This window comes from Aspergillus pseudonomiae (genome assembly GCF_009193645.1).
Source record: "Aspergillus pseudonomiae strain CBS 119388 unplaced genomic scaffold BDV37scaffold_38, whole genome shotgun sequence".
Classification (NCBI taxonomy): Eukaryota; Fungi; Ascomycota; class Eurotiomycetes; order Eurotiales; family Aspergillaceae; genus Aspergillus; species Aspergillus pseudonomiae.
This window is the reverse complement of record NW_022476030.1, coordinates 245,093-262,484: the sequence shown is the minus strand read 5'-3', so window position 1 is coordinate 262,484 and position 17,392 is coordinate 245,093. Positions and strand designations below refer to the sequence as shown.

The window sequence follows — 17,392 nt, the reverse complement described above, 5'->3', positions numbered from 1 at the left end:
GGCCAATTGGAGCTTAATTGTTAGTCTAGCCAGGATCAGCTAGCTTTAGACATCACATCCGTTAGGTTCCCATAACAATTTACTCTACTCCGTAACATCGACGCTGTTCGAGCTCTTACATACATATGTACTACCCTTCAACGGTTAAACCTGAAACAAACGGGGTTCTTGGCACATTTGTGTGATGCTATGTCTACGATGGTTCGAGGTCGCTCGCCAAACCACTCACCATCACTTGACCCTGATCCCGAGCAAGCTTCAACCCCAATGAGACGCACGATGTCCCCTCGTTCAGAGCCCAGACCCAGGAGCGAGCGAAGCGCATCATTTGATCATGTTAATCGCAACGGTTACCGCTCCAAGAGCCGATCTCGCTCTGTTTCGCGATCAAGGATGCTGTCACGAAGCCGAAGCCGAAGCCGAAGCCGAAGCTGGAGTAGTCGGAGCCGCAGCCGCAGTCGAGGTTCCCGACGGTGTAGAGACAGAAGTTATAGTAGGACTCCTAGCCCTTCAGATAGCCTGCCAAGGAGCTCAAAGGTCTGTTCTATTGTTTACTGTTGCCCTGTCTGCTCCTTTCTGTGAAGCTTACATACCATAGATTGTTGTTGAAAAACTCACAAAGAATGTAACGGAGTCACACCTTCGAGAAATATTTGGGAGCTTCGGGGGAATAGACAGCCTGGATCTCCCTATGAACAAAGCTTGTATGTATGGGCAGATCTCCTTATCACTCCATGGCCGTCTAACGCACACACTCTTTTAAGTTATGACAAATCGAGGAACAGCATATATACTTTACAACGACCCGGCGGATGCAGAGGCGGCTATTGCACACATGCACGAGGCCCAGCTCGATGGGGCTGTGCTTAATGTTTCTATTGTTCTTCCCCGAAGAGCATTTTCCCGATCACCACCACCCCAGAGCGGCAGGGCAAGCTTCGGCCGTCAAAGGCACAGCCGTGGACAGCTACCAGACTCTCGTTATTCTCGCCCTTCTCCCTATCCCCCCAGATCGCCTCCCCATCTGAGAAGGTTCGGTCGCACTAGGCCCATGGAAAGACACGACCTTTATCGCCCACGGTCTTTATCTCGATCACGATCGCCACGTCGCTCTCGATCATCGGAACTCAGGTCAGCGTCCCCACCGAGGAGGAGGGGACAGCTGCGCTCTGGCAGCCCGCGACGTGGTAGGCGCCGTAGTCCTAGTTATAGCAGCTATGACTACAGCAGCCACAGTGACAGAAGTAGAAGCCCCAGCAGGAACAGAGGCCCTAGTCGATATGGTCCGCAAAGGAGGTGAATGGCGTAGAGCCACAAGACGAGCTTTCCAACTTTCTGCTCACTGGATTCTTTCTCTAGGAGCTCTAGGGGGTTGAGCAAGTATTGGTAACATTGTATTTATGTAATAGTACAAAGAGTCAGTTTAAGGTCTATGTGCGGGGCATAATTAGAGACAATGCCTGCTTTGTTAATCTACATTTTACTCCTTAAAAACTAAATGAGCGCGATGCAAAGAGGGTAGGTGGTAAATCGAAATGCGGCATGCTTAGGATGAGTAGGTCTAGAAGAATGCACACCAACCAATATACATCGCGGCGAGGTTCTTTTCATCGGTTGCTTGCACAATCAATTCATCTACATGGCCATCCACCGACAATGGAACAGATTCCCCAGGCAGAAGACCACGGAGTTTATTACGGACATTTTCGAGCACACCTGCAGGCGTCACTGGAACACTAACATGGGTGCGTCGCTTCGTTAAATATTAGCATTGCAGTGACACTTGAAGAATAAATGTGCTTACCTTTACTTTCTTCCCAATGAAGTCTGTTGTTGGATCGTGCAAAAATGTTTCAAGTACAGTCATCAGAGCATCCTCATTTTGCCGGAGCAAACTAAGGCTTATTTCGCACGTCTTCCGGAACGGTCCTGTTCACAGGGTTAACCGTGATGAACTCTGCAAACTACAGACTCGGTCTAAACATACCATTGTACCCATAAGCTCCAAATGCATCCACCATATTCTGGGTGAGACGAAACGGAACTAGTTCGGGTTTGTCGAACGTCAAGCCCTATATCAATTCACTCTTAATGTGGGGCGGAAAGACTAAAGGAATTCAAGTTCTTACCTTGTCAAAAAGGCAATTGAAATCAACATGCAAAATACCGCCAGTGCCCTCCTCGAATAGGATATTTTCGCCATGTCGATCTCCGAGCCTTCGATGAATGTAAGTTAGAAGAGAAGGTATACGTAACGAGTACAGACATACCCTAGAACGTATCCAACCATTGACATGACTGCACAAGACCGAGTATAGCGAAGCCTTGCTGCAAACCATGTTCCAGACTCTGGAAACATCTCAACAAACCACTCATGTAGGACTGGGGGAAACCTATACTTTGTATTAGCCATACTACTTGCAATCGTAGGTCATCTGGGAACATACTTTGGTAGTATTTTGGTGGTAAACAAAGGCAACTTCGAGATCTCGGAACATGCTTCATCGAGATAACGTCCGATTTCTGTGTACTGTGGAAGCGTCAGCTATTCAACCAGATAGAGATGGTAAGAAGTTTCATGATGCCTCCTACATTTGGCGCGATGCCCCTTTCCCTCAGCAGCTTGCTAACAATATCCCTCAATGTTCGGAGATTATCAACCCATTCAATCAGTCCACATTCTTCATTCAAAGGTGTAACCGCGTATGTTTTGATATCTTTCTTTAATCAGCCTTTACAACGTCTTCGCAGCTGAGATGGGCTCTTACACATGCGTCGTTTGCTTGATTCAACATCCCTTTTAAGGAGCCTGTTGATCATGTTGTTAAACTCCATGAGGCGCTGGTCTTTGCGGAGATCATCTTTCGGCTTGCAGAGGATATTGTAAATTTTTCCATCCGACCCTCGAACGCTGATCTTCCGTGGTTTCTGAAGCGAGTTCAGGACTTGAGCATCGTTAAGAACAGCTAAATACAGTTAGGCATGCACGTCTCACTCATGTACCACGGGGAGACAAAACATCACAATATACCTTCGATAGTGGTTGGGTCTCTAGGGAAAGCCCTAAATCCCTTGAGGTACTCTGCATCATGGCTTGCCGGTAGAGTTGGAGTCAACAATGCTTGAAATGGCACAACAAGTCGACAAGGCGCAACTTTAGAATCGAACTTCAGATCTTGCTCTAGGTCGATTATGGAGGCCTTTTCGACACGCGCTACGCATAGCTTTAGCATTTCTTCAGAGAACCTTTGCCCCTGGTTGATCATCGCGCGCATATCTGACGGTGTTTCCGTCTTTAACTTCTTGTTTACTTCCTTGTACCTTGTTAGTGCCCAGAACTACTCATTGCATAGGTAACCATACCGTAATTTTTTGAAGACAGTTCATACCCCTGGATGCCCTATCCTTCGAAGACGACTTGACCACAGCAAGCACTATCCATAGCCCTTGTTGAGGAAAGAAATTTACCGCCTTGGCGACTATCTTCGTTAACAGGTCATAGACGGTGGTATTCGGGTGGCAGATTCTTGCAACCACCTGAGGAAGAATTGTGAACAGCTGAAAATATTAGTAATTTCTGAGAGTACTAAACCATTAGAAAGTGCTCACCAGTGCAGCGGGCATTCGGTTGACGTATTTTTTTAGTTGTGAATGCATATCATCCAGAATTTTTTTTCTTTGATTTAAGGTATGTGTTTGAAAGTCTCTGTGTCACATTTTATTTAGCAGCTCTTCGCCAACCGAATAAAATCTGACCCTGAATGAATCAGAGTAGATTGTAGGACAAATGCTTCACGTACTCATTATTCCCCCTCTTTGGATCAAACGGCTGATCAACTGTAGACGCATGTTCCAGCCAAAGGGTGAGAACTTTGGGTAATGACTGGAAAACATATTTATTCCCATGTGCTAGAGATCGGAGATAATTGTCCATCACCAATTTAGAAGCCTCACCACTTAAACTAGGAATAGTTAGTATATAATAAAAAAAGTCAGACGAGACACGGGAGAGCAAAGGGACTCACTATATCTGTGCTTCTTTCCCTAGTGGCTTGGCCTTCTCCAAATCTAAAATCTTGTTATAGTGCTTTCCCAGGTAATAATGGGCCTTTTCCCACCTGATACTAGTTAGTACGAGGCAGCCTTAGGAAAAATTGTGCGAGTACCTCGAATGTAGGTAGATGGCCTCTCGGTACCTCTGTACTATGACATCTGACTGCGTCTGCCCGGCCCTGTCTGTCCATTTCGCTAACAAAAGATGAGCCTGAGCCCCTTATATTAGTTATGACATTCCACAATTTAAAAGAGGTCCAGACATTACCCTGGCGGCAAGTAGATTTTGGTGTCTTTCATGATTCGAGACCAGATAGACAGAATCAGGGCCATCCGACGTATTGTCTGCAGCAAATTCATTGGCAGCTATTGCTCCTTCTAATGTTTGTATTGCTTTACGATGGTAACCATCCTTCCACAGAAGTCTAGCATGCTCAATAGTGGCTGATCTATTCTTCAAACGAGCTGCATGAAGCATCGACTGATACGCTTGGTTAGTGAAATTGCCCTTGCGCAAAAGGCGAGTACTGGCAAGCCAGGCATCAGCTATGTCTGAATTGGGGAAGTTGCACCTTGTATATGCGTTAGTATTAGGCTTAATCCATTCAGTAAAAATATGTCAAGAGCAACATACGTCAGTTCCATCATAGCTCGCCTTAGACCAAGAAGGTATTGTTTGTCAGATATATGCCCTCCTAGAATGTCTAAACGGCGGCTCAAAGCAGCGCGGATTTTGGGAAGTGTATCCTTCTCATTTCGTGGGTCCAAGCCAGCTATAGATTCCATCTCTGCTAAGGCGTGCAGCTTAAGGATGCTGTCATGACACGACTGCAAAGATGCCACGGAATTGGCATTGAGAGACTTCGCAACACTGAGTCGCAGCCCACTAATAATACCCTCGAATCTATTATTATTGCCCTGACGAATGGCATCAAGTGCCAAACCGACCCCGATGTTAAAATCTCCTATTCCTTGTTGTGAGTAAAGCTGAAGGTAACTGCGCAATTTCTCCCATTTTCCTGTGATCCAAGATGCCTCGATTGCAAACGGGACAAACCTAGGGCCTGCGTCGGTGGTTTGGAGGATCTCAAATCGTGTAAGAATGGCATCTGTGTTGGGGTTAGCAAACTGCTGAGTTAATAATATTTCGTCAAAGGAAATACCTTGTTGTCCTGATTCTTTAAGACATGTAAGAAGGTTCCACTGGGCATCGACATTGTTGGGCTCCTTCTCGAGTTGTAGCTCATACCAACTTTGTGCTGTAGCCCATCTCCCGGCCTTCCGATGTTCAAGAACCTGTTGGTCAATGTTGAGTGCGTGCAGGTGATTTGATATGCCCTCAATGCCGTCTGGCTCATCAATTTGACTGTAGATATCTTGGAGACGCTGAAAAAGAGGTTCGATATCCTTAGAGTCTGTCTGTTTGTTCCTAGACTGACGAATATATTGTTCCCAATGAAAAAGTGCTCTTGAGAATGATCTACACTCAACAGCCCTTTTGGAAATGACCTCGGGCGGTATAGAAGCTAGCAGGGATTCAACAGCCTTGACTTGGGATGCATCTGTATCCAAACGTGAATCCGGGCACGCCTTCCTGTGAGAGCGGCTTGCGTGATAGTTATGACTCCTAAGACTATTGAGCTGCTTTTTCTTCCCTTGTAGCCATCTCGAAAGGTAGTCGAGGATTTCGAAAATGCTCTATACCCAAAGCGAGAGGAAGTTAATTCAGTGCCTATGGACCTCTCCGATGTTCCGTACAAAGCACTTACCTGGCTGCACAATAGAATAGCTTCATATATATGGTTAGTGGACTCTGGAAGTGGGTGAGATAGAACGCTTGTCAGTTCGTGAAGCAAATCTTCCTTTTCTTTTTGGGTGCCTCCAACTATACGGTTCAGCACTGCAAATGGCAGAAGAAAGGATGCTATAGATATGTCCTGGCCTTTTACAATGCGACTAGATACACTGAACACAAGCCTCGCATTGTCACCACTCCCCTTCTGTAGCAGATCCTGTACAAAGATCCGTAGCCACTCACCATGCGTTAGAGTAGCCGAGAATAATGGGTAAGTGCAGCTTGAATTAACAGCGCCAACGGTGACCGTATACTTGGACGTAAGAAAGGGGGTCAGAGTGTTGCGAACCGTCTCAGGAAGCTCTGACCAACGTTCATACTTTTTATCTGCCTGGACATCGCGAGAGCGCTGGGTAACAGCTGAATCAAGACCACAGAATCTGAGTAAATTTTGCATAGCGTAGGCAAGAAATCCCTGGGCCCTAGTATTAGACGCCGACAAAAACGCATCGACAAGCACGTGTTGGAGAAAAAAAAGTATGAAGTCAAATGTCTCTTCCATGCTATCGAAGTTTGATAAGACCAGTATATCTTTCTTTTCTTTGATCGAATCAACCCGATTTGGATCCATACAGCCGATAAGGCCTATGCACCGAGCTGATAGAAGAGTTATGACATCCGAACTTGTGTTGAACTTTACACAGCAATCAAGCAAGGACCGGATTAACTGAGCAACAACTGGGTCTGGTTGTTCGCCAAGAACAGTGCGATGAAGGAACTCATCGTGCTCTAAGAGGTACGGCACTAGCTCGGTTAGAGCTTGGTCGACGACAGTAGCGTTTTCACTTTGACAACGTCGGACAAATGCCAAGAACTGGCTTCGAACGTCCATTTTCCTCTTCAAATCCACAAGCTCGGATTCGAATTTGGACATCTCTGGAATGGATGCGAGGGATGGCATGGTGTTGTACACATCTTGCACTAGTTCATTGTGATTTCTCAAAATGTTCTCGACAAGTTCATAGGCACATTTTCTCGTATCCTCTGTGAACATGCCCCAATATCTGATCACAATTGAGAGGGTCTGGTCAAGAAGTGGTTCAATATCTTCGTCGTGCAGAGAGTTGACCAGTATTGCCCAGACTGTAAAGGCATTGTTGCACAAGTCTCCGATTTCGAGGGCGGATCGCAGGCAGGCACAAATCTTCAAATATTAGCTTTTATATTGCATTGAAAGACCGTAGTGACAATTCCTAATATACTAACCTGGGGTATTGCGCTAACCACATGTCCTTTCGCGACTTTGACCATCTCCCCAATAGCTATGATATTCCTTCTTTTTTCAACCAGGGGTTGTCTGATTTGGAAATCGTTGATAGCGTGGGCGAATTCGGTAATTATACCAAGAATATGCTCTTCAATGAAGTAGCCTATCAAATTCGTTCTCCTTGATGCATGCCCTGACTTTCGTGGGACGAGGGTTGCTAGGAGTTGAAGCGCACGAGAGAACTGCCTTTATCAGTCCCGAACACCCATATGGTTAAAAGTAGGACTCTACCTACCCTTGCTCTTTTCTCATCCCCAGAATCCCCAAGACCCTTGAATAAATGACAAGCAATAAGAATCGGTTCAATCCGTACAAGCTCCGCCAAGGTACGACCTTCAAAGGCAGTGTCTACTTCTGACAAAGCGGACATTGCCATATCTTGTGGGTTTGACGACGCCTGACTCAACAAGAATGCCAGGATTGCTGCAAGGTTATTTTTCTCTGAACAGACGTCGAAGGGGCTTTTAGAATCCTTATAAGTCGCCCCTATCCTAGCGATAATATCTCGCTTACGTGTTAGGACTAGATGTGGTAATACATATAACTCAGTCAACCTGAGGAAATCGTCCACTTTCATTCCCAACAGGTCACAAAGGTGTTCTGCCATGTATGGACGTGATTGGAAGTTTTTCATTATTGTCACGGAAAGAGTTCTCCAAAAAGGTCTGAACAAGCCTGCAGGAGTAACTGAGAGGCGCTGTGCAAGCTTTGAAATCTAGTTATAAATTTTCGTTAGAGTGCTGCCTATGTAATTGATGGCAGTAGAGCTTATCCAGGAAGGGGATGTGGATCAGATTTACGTACTTCAGTATACGCTACCGCACAAATGAAAGGATTCGGATGGCCCAGGTATTCAACCAGGCGAAGAAGGATAATGTTCATCTCTTCGTCATTGGAAAGTCTTAGTAACACATAGATGTTAGCCTATGTGACAAAATTGCGGAGAAGTTTTGTACATACGTTGCAAGGCGACAAAGTGTTAGTATACATGTTTCCTGTAATGACGGTTCTTGTTTTTCTGAGAGACTTTTTAGCCATTCTAGAATGACAACAAAATTGCCGCGACGGGTTTTATTATCAAGGCCATTGCAAATAAAAGCGACTATTGAGTGCCTAGTGATACGTCAGTACCGCATGATCAGAACAGCAGGAAACAAACCGTACCCAGTGACAATCCGCAGTTCTCTGATGGAGCTCCGAAGAGAATGGAGGCAGAATTCGCCGAACATAGAAGAGGATAGCTGCGAATAAGTTGGATCCGACGTATGCAGCAGTGTTCGTCTTAGCGTGACCATTGCGGCGATCCTGAGGCTTGTGGTACGTGTGAGTCTAGGAATAATGTAGGCCAAGATTTTGCAGAGTTCTTCAATGTTAGGACATTCTCTGCTCAGCCTTACACCGTTTTCGCCATCGCACACATGGCAAAGTAGGGCACCATTCGGTGCTATGTCACTCAATTGTTCTAGTTCCCCAGCCATAGCACAAGGTATTTTGCCGAGTGTGCTAAGAAGATCGCATTTCCTTTGTTCATCGAGGCTAGCAAAGACATCCCTGCTGCAATATCAGCTCACCTGTCGAGTGCTATCACTTGATATGCGAACTTACACAACAGCCGGATAGAGGTCACACAAGCCGCCGGGGGATGTGAAACCTATCAGTGCAAGTGAATCTGCTATAAGATGCTGGACTGTATTTCCAGACTCTGAGTGTGGGTTGAGTTGAGGAATAAAGCGGCGTTTTGACGCCTGAAGAGTCTCATCATCCTGAACCGCTGAGCTCGAGAGTTCATGTTGCTGAAAACGGGAGTCCGATTTCGATACAAAGACTTTGAATGGATCGATGGACACGATTTTTGCGCCACCACATTCTAGACTTATACGGGAAATAGTATTGATAAACCCATGAATCGAAACCTTCCGTACAATAAGCTTAACTCACACTATAATGGGTCTAACTACAGCGGGACAATTACCTGAAGCTGTGTCTCGAGAGTCTGGAAACGATGCGGCATCTTAGTAAGACCACTAAGAGCTGGGAAAATGGTAGTTCTGAGGCACTGGAGAAGCGCTCTGGTATACTTGATGCGGTTAGTGAAGGTGTCCAAAAGCTGGCTTAACTCACTCTGCAGAGTGGAGAATTGGCAAAGTTTGTCCATTGCAAAAATGTCCTCCAAGATTCGCAGCAAGCCGTACATTAGTTCGACTTCCGATGGTGAGGATACGTCCTGGCTGCAGCATGATCGAATACATATCACGAACTGCAAACTTGCGCTTATCTTGTTTTCTATGAGATCTGGCTGCGGACTCTGGAGCCAGTGAAAGATGAGGGTCCAGAGGCGTTGGTAGCCATTCAAAACCCAGGCTACATTCTGTCGAATAACGGAGTTCTTGCTTGCCACAAAAGGAGGGTTGTCATTGTCTGCTCTGAATGAATCGAGGAGGCGAAAAGTTAGATTGAAAGCGTGCGATAATGATACAAGCTTGAATCTCTTCTCGAAAAGACTGCGAGGTAGGCCGAGTCTGTCTAGATCTACAGGGAGATTTCCTTTGGGGGTCGGTAGAATCATTTTAACTTCCGAGTTAGCTCGCAGATTGAGGTTATTGAGATTCTCGAGAGAAAGCAAGATCTCTGAGGTTCGTTAGCCCAACATCCGTACCGGCGGTCCCCAACGTACCCGTTGTGCACGCTCGTAAAAGTCCGGCTGTGGAATGACAAGAGGGCCATAGTCTAGAATGCCTATTTTGGGCGCAGAGTATGCTTGTAAGGATACCCCTAGCTTTGGAACTGATAACTTCATTGTTCCAAATACCGAGCAATTGGAGTAATCGTACAACCAACCAGGCGTACAGCGGCGCATATGTACTTTCCCCCAAAACAGCTGGATCAGGATATTCTGTTAGGGTTTGAGGTGCCTTCTCAATTGATACCAATACAATATCCAGACAATCCAAGACTTGACCTTGAGAGTCAGGCTTTGGATCCTTGGTGCACGGTTCCAAGCCTGCTTTCAAAACGATGCATATCAATTTGCTGATATCTGTAACCTTGTCATCGAAATGAAGTTGGTTCTGTTTCCCTCCTGCAAGTTCTTGACGGAGCAGGGAAAATGTCTCTTTGCTCAGGCTATGTGGCTGGTTCCCTTGGGAGGGGAGGCGCGGTGCTAACTGTGCTGCCAAGGTAATTGGGGGTTTCCAGCTGCCATTCCCTGGAGCTAGATATCGAGACGTCTCGATTTCATCAGTCGCCATCTGGGGCATGCCTAATCATCTTTTTAGGCTACTAGAGAACCCCGAGTTAATGTTGAACTTGGGCGCTAAGGAACGAGCTTCGCGGGTCGTGCTCCAGGTGCGGCCGACATCTGAGCTGCAACTTACGATCATTGTATTTAATCTGTAATACATGTATTGCAAAAAATTCCCGACAACCTTGGAACGGACCTCTTAACGTCGATGCACTTACGCCTCCTTCTATATACTGATCTACCTCGAAAGCAACTTCGAGTACAAGAAGGTACAGAATTTCTCAATGTTATCCTGGAAATAGGTTAGAGTCACATCGTTGACAATGTTAACCATACATTAATTGATATTTTGTATATGTTCGCTTAGACTGACGTTGTCTATCAGGGAACGGTCCTGTACGATAAATATTGAATCAATATATTATTCCAGTTGCTAGAGCAGAAATCATTGAATCAGGTGCTCGTGAGTTGGGATCCCAGGTACTCACGACAACTTTGAAAACCCGCTTCATCGAGTCTAAAGGCGAATAATAATCTGCCGGCTATGGAGGAAGACTCAAGACACGCTTACTTTATGAAGCAAGCTTTATTGATGGTAATTCCGGCCTGGGATTTATACATGATATTAAGCAAATCAAGAGAGCTCACATTGTTTAGGGAGAAAAAGCTCTTGAGACAGGCGAAACTCCAGTCGGGTGTGTCTTAGTATATGACAACCAAATAGTCGGTTCTGGAATGAACGACACAAATAGGTCAATGAATGTATGTTGCCCAACTCTCATGGAATTGTATCTGTGCGAGAAAGCGAATTTGAGCGTGCACTATACTAGCAAAGCGAACCTCACCTTTCTTTGCAACCATAAGGAGACACGTCTTCCAGCATTATTGTGAAAGTCAGTTGTAGAAAATTAAGTGCCCTGACTTATTTCATCAGGGTACAAAACACGCTGAGTTTATTGCGATCGAGCAGATGCTCCAAAGTCACCCCAAGTCCTTACTTCGTTCAACAAAGCTCTATGTCACGGTCGAACCCTGCGTTATGTGTGCTTCTGCTTTGAGGCAGTATCGAATACAGGCAGTGTATTTTGGCTGCGGTAATGAACGTTTTGGAGGCACGGGAAGCATTCTCTCACTACACACCGAGTTCGTCACTCTCCAGTCTTGACTCTCCTGAAATCCTAACACACATTAGTTTCTCAATAGACCCACCTTACCCAGTGTATGGTGGGTTGTTTAGTAAGGAGGCCGTAATGCTACTTCGCAGGTTTTATATTCAAGAGAACGAGAAAGGTAAGTGATCATCTGCCATTATGAAGGACTCGGAGCATTTATTGACTATATGGTAGCACCCAAACCTCGCCCCAAGAAAAGCAGAGAGCTAAATACAAGATTTTGAGGATAACCTAAGAGCTACAACCTTACGGCCTTAAGAGGCAGCTACTCGAACACCAGCGAAGTCACTATAGGAATGCCACCAGCGCTACTGAAAAAACTATCGCTACCATGTAGCTTAGGAGGGCCATGGTCAAGAGGTAAAATGAGAACGTTCTCGTATGCTTGTGTTATCCACCAAACCTATAAATAAATATACCAGACCGCGCAAGTTACGGCTCAACTTGATTATCCATACCAATCATATTTTCACGCAGAACCAGCCTTCGCCAAACGTTCCGCTTCGAGCTCACGCTCAGCTTGCTGATAGTACTTAGCTGTGTCCACACCATGCTTTATAGAAGTTAGCCCGTGAATAAAAGGCAGACGGCAGATCAGGAAAGGGGAAGAGTCCGACCTGATCATGGTTCACAATGTTGAACCAAGGAAGAACATGAATGAATAACTCTGAATATCGCGAGTTCCTGGCTGCAACTCCTTGCAGATAAGCAGACACCTTGGAGGTGCCATACAGAGATTCACCTCTCTTGACCTTGTCAACCATCTCTCTTGTATCCATCTCAACTTCTCTCGAATTCTCGGTGAAACCATAGAAGCGATCTGATAGTCATGTAAGCCAATGCTTCTCACCGTAGATGAACGTGGCAATTGACATACTGCAAGATCTTTGATAGAGCACATGGAGACCTCCAATAAGGCCGATTGCTGTTGCTAGCCGCATCACAGGGGCGAAGCCTCCTCTCCCAACATGAGATGGGCTTACCCTTTCCATAGCCCAGAATGCTAGTGGCGATGCGGCAGCTGCTCCACCAGCAAAAGCATAATCAGAAGGTCTCGCATACCCAAAAACTCGTTTCAGGTGCCTGGAAGCAGTGAGCACTTGTTAATAATTCTATGATTTCAGCAATCCATACGGGTCGGAATCAATCAACTGCAAACCGTAGTTAGCAATCGTTCATTCATCCTAAGTTGAGGGGTCTCTCGCACCGGATAGTCGGAATTAGCCCGTTTAGGGGGGGCAAGAACTGTCTTGGGATCAGTGGCCATTGTGACCAAGTCGAGTCTGAAGCAAGTTTGTAGTGGTCGTACTGTTAAAGACGGCTTTCGTAGCGACGGAAGTGAACTCGGAGAGCACAAGTTGTGCCAAGAGTGGAACCTTTCCGGCTGGAGACTAGTAAGGTACTGTTTTGGCTTATTAATCAAAGACCGCCATTGGGGCGAACCATCTATGAAGGTGTTATTTTCAATACCCTTTGTACCGTACAGTATTGTTCACATAGCTACATACGGTAGAGCCTAGACACCTGTTGTACAGCCCGGCCATTCAGTGAACACGTCCGGATGCCTACTACGTCCTCCATTGAAAAGACAATTGTCTCCACTAAACTTAGACAATGGAACAAGAAGGTCATTTGGATATACAACAGGGCTTACCGTCGCAAACTGCGAACGATCTCTTTGACTACGATGTCGGTTTGGATGAGATACTGCAGCACACCCCAACCGAGTCAAACATAAATGCACCCAGGCCGTCCACTATACCCGGCGATACCGGGTTAGGTCTTGGACTTGATGAAGAAGTCAAGGTTACTAGAAAACGACAGCCCGTTGCTAAATTAGATGAAGCACGGTGAGTTGAGCCACTCGGTTAACGATGGCAACCAGAAGTGATCTAACCTCACTCTACTATAAGGTTGCTGTCCCAAGCTGGTATACCTAGGCTACGCCGCACAGCCAAACAGAAGTTGAAATTCAAAGGAAAGGGACATGAGGTTTGATACTTATCAGCTCTTGCTGTCATACTTTCAGGGGCTGATATTCTTACTACTAGTTTTCTGATGCGGCACGCTTATTACAGTTCTATCAGTTGTGGCTTGATGATCTCTTCCCTCGTGCAAAGTTCGCTGATGGACTAACTATTATCGAAAAACTCGGCCATCATAAACGTCTACAGGCTATGCGCAGAGAGTGGATAGAAGAGGAGAAACCAAAGGCCCACATAGATGATACAACACAAGATCTACAAGCAGATCGATCGAACTTGCCGATTGCGATAACCACTAGAAGTCATCATGCTATGGATGCTTATATATCTTCATCTCATAGCGTTGGCCATAGCAAAGTTGATAAGGAACCATCGGCCGAAAAATCAGATGTCCCTGCTCACGGATTATTCATGCTTGATGATGACAATACTCACCGCGCGATCGCACGAGACGTTCCTGAGGATGATGACGAATTGGAAACCCTTTTGAGAGAGCAGCAGTATGATGATGCTACAACTAAGAATTCCTTGGCCCTGGCTGATTTGGACGCCGACGGTGATGGATTCGAAGCCATGGAAGAATTAAATATCTTAACTCCGACATGAGCTATGCCGTTCTGCAATCGTTGTCAAGCAATAAACCGCACAAGAACCTAGCAATATTGAATCTCTATCTAGGAATAGCGCTGCGTGTCATGGAGGCTGGTAAATTTAATGCGCACATAGGATAGGCCACAATTCTTAACATGCTACAAGTACCTAATAAAAGAATATAAAGAACTTGACATTTGACAGTAGTAGACAGCTTATTAGACACAACTTGAAAAAGAGGGCACCAAAGAGTTTGGCTGGGAGGGGGAGGGAGGACGGGATAAACGAAGATATAGAGGAAAAGTTGGTTGCGCAAGACGCCAAAGCTCCCAAATATCTCTATATACTACGTATGACGCAATATGTAGATGTTTAGTTCCTGTCTGGTGCTAGCGGCACAATTGACTATTTCACACGACCACTGGCTCAGTGAATACTGAAAACTGTCCACCCGCGCCGGCCCAATTTAGCTTTTTGCCACGAACAGCGGTGTTCTCGACAATGGTTGCCACCTCAATATCATCCGAAGTGCCTTGACCTGTTTGATAGGTAGCGGAGAAGCCCCAAGACCAAGGACGGCCATCGGTATCAATGGCAATTGAATGATCAGATCCAGCTGCCACAGCGCTTGCTTTAATTCCTGGAACAGGGGTAGGTTCGATCAAAATCCGGGGTCGCCCACGTTCATCTTTGATAACAGCCTCCTCAGCAAGTGTATCAACTTTCAAACCTGTCTGGAAACCATCTAACCGACCCCATACGAGGCATTGCTCGCCATCAGCAACAGCAATCGAGTGATGAGCACCACCACAAACTTGACTAATATGTTTCCCTGACAATGAGTCCACAATAGTAGGATGAACAATAGCAGCCTCGTCATCCCCAGCACCCGCCTGAATACCTGTCTCACCAAAACTATTCAGGCCCCAAGCATAAACTTTCCCGGATTGATGGACAGCAAAAGAATGGAAGGCGCCACTCCCGATATGTATAATATTCTTGGGCAGGCCAAATTCACGTGGTTGGAGGCCGTTCAATCTATTCCGCTCGATAATGCGACGTCCCAACTGGTTCTGTTGGCCAGATCCCCAGGAGAAAACAGCACCCTTCTCATTCAAGGCGAGGGCATGGTTATCGCCACATACTAGATGTTTTATTTTTTTCAGTGAGGGTATTAGTGTTGGGATCGTTTGAACTGTATGAGTACTATCAAATCCCAAAATGCCATCGTTACTCTAAGCTTCATGTCAGCTAAGGCCTATAGAAATGAGCGAAGAACTTACTCTAAACGTGCCCCAGCCGTATACTTGGCCATCATCTGTGAGGGCGAAACTCGAGCTATCCCCAGCAGCGACTTCAACGAAAACAGTACTTTCGGGGAAAGTATCAGAAGGAATAGCGGTTGGGGTCGACTCGTATGGGTTGAGAGCCGGGTCATCATCTGAGTCTGAATCGGCATCACTCTTATTATCCTCAACCTCCTTGTAGCCTCCATCCCATGTAGTATCCCTTCCAAGCGCACCTTGGTCATTCACGCCCCAGGTAAGGATCTTGTTATCGTGGGTAAGAGCGACGCAGTGCATACCACCAACAGCGACCTGTACTACACCAACCTTATCTGCTGACAGGTAAGGATTGAGGCGCGGCCGCTTTACATCAACAGCAGTCCTTTCCGGCCCAAGACCAAGTTCGCCTGAGCTGCCTTCGCCACAAACGTAAACGTTAAGTCTGGTTGTCGGTGCATGGTTGATGACCACTTTCGGCTTTTGCTTTGTAACACGAGGTTCAACAACGCGTGCCTTTTTGGTTTCGCGAATAGGCTCCTCAACAGCTTCGGCTTTACGTTTTGGGGGTGCTGCGCGGGCAGCTTTTGTGGTAGTCTTTGTGCGCGCATCGCCGCCTTTAGACTTGGCCGCGCTGGTTTTCGTAGGCCGTTCCTTTGCTGGAGTTCTTGTGGAAGGAACCCTATTTGTAGTTGTGGTGCTTTTGGGCGGCTTCGCAGAAGCCTTGGACGCGCTCTTTTTAGGCGGCATCCTTTGAGTTTAGGTGAGGAAAGTAGGTAAATATGCAAGGGGAAAGAAAGGAGAATATATAACCAAGGGAATAAGATGGCGAATGAGGAGGAAATATCTTATTTGGGGGTTGGGGAGGGGGGGGGAAGGAAGGTAAAGTATACTGGAAAAGTAGAGCCGACACTAAGAAAAATAGAAACGCGACAAGACCCCAAGTTTACTGTTGTTGTTGTTGTTGTTGTTGTTGTTTAAGGTAAAAAGAAATAATAGAAAAATGCCATCTATGCGCTAAACCCAAGTTGTCGATATTCCGATGATCGGGAAATATTTTTCTGAGCCACACCACTAATGAAGGATTTAGGTCGGTTCTCACTTCGTTGGTTGTGGGGGTTAGCCATTGAGATCCATTAACTTATACATACTACGGAGCACAGTACGTAGCCTGGATTCTTAACTATGTACAGTTGGGGGGAGCAGTTCAAAGCTTCAAGCAGGTTGTTACCCTTTGACCCTTTATTGTCCTCGATGAACTGATACCCATATGTTCTTTGCTCTACTCTATTTTACCTTCTCGTCTTCCCTCCCCTTGGAAGGAAAATAACCTAAGGAATATCAGAGAGATATGTATATGTCCGTGTATATGATACGAATACTATTACTATGCCAAGTATGTACGACTAGCAATGTCATCTACGTATTAGTTACAGCTACTTACATACCATACCATTTATATGGTAAGGGCAGTGTTCACATTTAATGATGGTCTACTCAGTGAATTTGATTTTACTCGAGTTTAGTAGACTCCTGAATGAAGTTGGGCAATAGTACTCCGTAGGCAATTGTATATATATACCTTCTTCTTCTTCTATATGGATACACTAGAAAACCCTAGAAGAGAGAAGGGGGGAGAGAGAGAGGCGTCGTCATGTTTAACTATTGCAATATACTATGTTCTTTGTAGGATATGTTGGACTTTGTAGTAGTTTAAAGTTCAATGTAGTAAAATGATGTTACAGAATTAGAGTAATTTATATTTCCCCTGCACTATTTAAATATAGATAGTAGAACTACTACACAGTAGATCTTGGCTAGTTCAAAAACCCACCTTATTGATAGATTGCAATAGGGAATATCTCTACCACTAATGTACAAGTTTCATCGCCATTGAGCTATCGGCTACCCGGCAGATAGGATTTTCAGAAGTACAGGTCCAAAA

The 17,392-nt window shown here is 45.7% G+C and overlaps 5 protein-coding genes across 5 annotated transcripts; 2 read left to right on the top strand and 3 right to left on the bottom strand.

Annotated features, from left to right (window-relative positions):
• Positions 1-34: 34 nt before the first annotated feature.
• BDV37DRAFT_250021 (RNA-binding protein with serine-rich domain 1) lies at positions 35-1,450 on the top strand. The gene is made up of 3 exons (XM_032082147.1): positions 35-537; positions 599-704; positions 765-1,450. Exons 1-3 carry the CDS (start codon positions 190-192, stop codon positions 1,298-1,300), a joined length of 990 nt encoding a protein of 329 aa, XP_031940929.1. The 5' UTR covers positions 35-189; the 3' UTR covers positions 1,301-1,450.
• A 28-nt stretch (positions 1,451-1,478) lies between these two features.
• Positions 1,479-10,506, bottom strand: atrA (protein kinase MEC1). Its single transcript, XM_032082146.1, has 25 exons — positions 9,850-10,506; positions 9,148-9,803; positions 8,781-9,088; positions 8,340-8,726; positions 8,136-8,288; positions 7,980-8,076; positions 7,411-7,890; positions 7,115-7,357; positions 5,823-7,052; positions 5,217-5,751; positions 4,688-5,162; positions 4,322-4,625; positions 4,167-4,264; positions 4,026-4,118; positions 3,801-3,962; positions 3,610-3,706; positions 3,364-3,558; positions 3,032-3,314; positions 2,769-2,966; positions 2,593-2,717; positions 2,448-2,530; positions 2,271-2,393; positions 2,130-2,217; positions 1,988-2,072; positions 1,479-1,929 (listed from the first exon to the last, which is right to left on the bottom strand). The coding sequence occupies exons 1-25, from the start codon at positions 10,430-10,432 to the stop codon at positions 1,766-1,768; spliced, it is 7,245 nt and encodes a 2,414-aa protein (XP_031940928.1). The 5' UTR covers positions 10,433-10,506; the 3' UTR covers positions 1,479-1,765.
• Positions 10,507-11,771: 1,265 nt separating this feature from the next.
• Positions 11,772-12,910, bottom strand: BDV37DRAFT_134269 (putative NADH-ubiquinone oxidoreductase 21 kDa subunit). Its single transcript, XM_032078751.1, has 5 exons — positions 12,796-12,910; positions 12,723-12,739; positions 12,466-12,671; positions 12,206-12,408; positions 11,772-12,141 (listed from the first exon to the last, which is right to left on the bottom strand). The coding sequence occupies exons 1-5, from the start codon at positions 12,853-12,855 to the stop codon at positions 12,058-12,060; spliced, it is 570 nt and encodes a 189-aa protein (XP_031940927.1). The 5' UTR covers positions 12,856-12,910; the 3' UTR covers positions 11,772-12,057.
• Positions 12,911-12,954: 44 nt separating this feature from the next.
• BDV37DRAFT_134256 (Chromosome segregation in meiosis protein 3) lies at positions 12,955-14,571 on the top strand. The gene is made up of 3 exons (XM_032078750.1): positions 12,955-13,438; positions 13,502-13,580; positions 13,640-14,571. Exons 1-3 carry the CDS (start codon positions 13,203-13,205, stop codon positions 14,177-14,179), a joined length of 855 nt encoding a protein of 284 aa, XP_031940926.1. The 5' UTR covers positions 12,955-13,202; the 3' UTR covers positions 14,180-14,571.
• On the bottom strand, positions 14,377-16,390 carry BDV37DRAFT_134252 (regulator of chromosome condensation 1/beta-lactamase-inhibitor protein II). The gene is made up of 2 exons (XM_032078749.1): positions 15,448-16,390; positions 14,377-15,399 (listed from the first exon to the last, which is right to left on the bottom strand). The coding sequence occupies exons 1-2, from the start codon at positions 16,195-16,197 to the stop codon at positions 14,575-14,577; spliced, it is 1,575 nt and encodes a 524-aa protein (XP_031940925.1). The 5' UTR covers positions 16,198-16,390; the 3' UTR covers positions 14,377-14,574.
• Between the last annotated feature and the right edge of the window lie 1,002 nt (positions 16,391-17,392).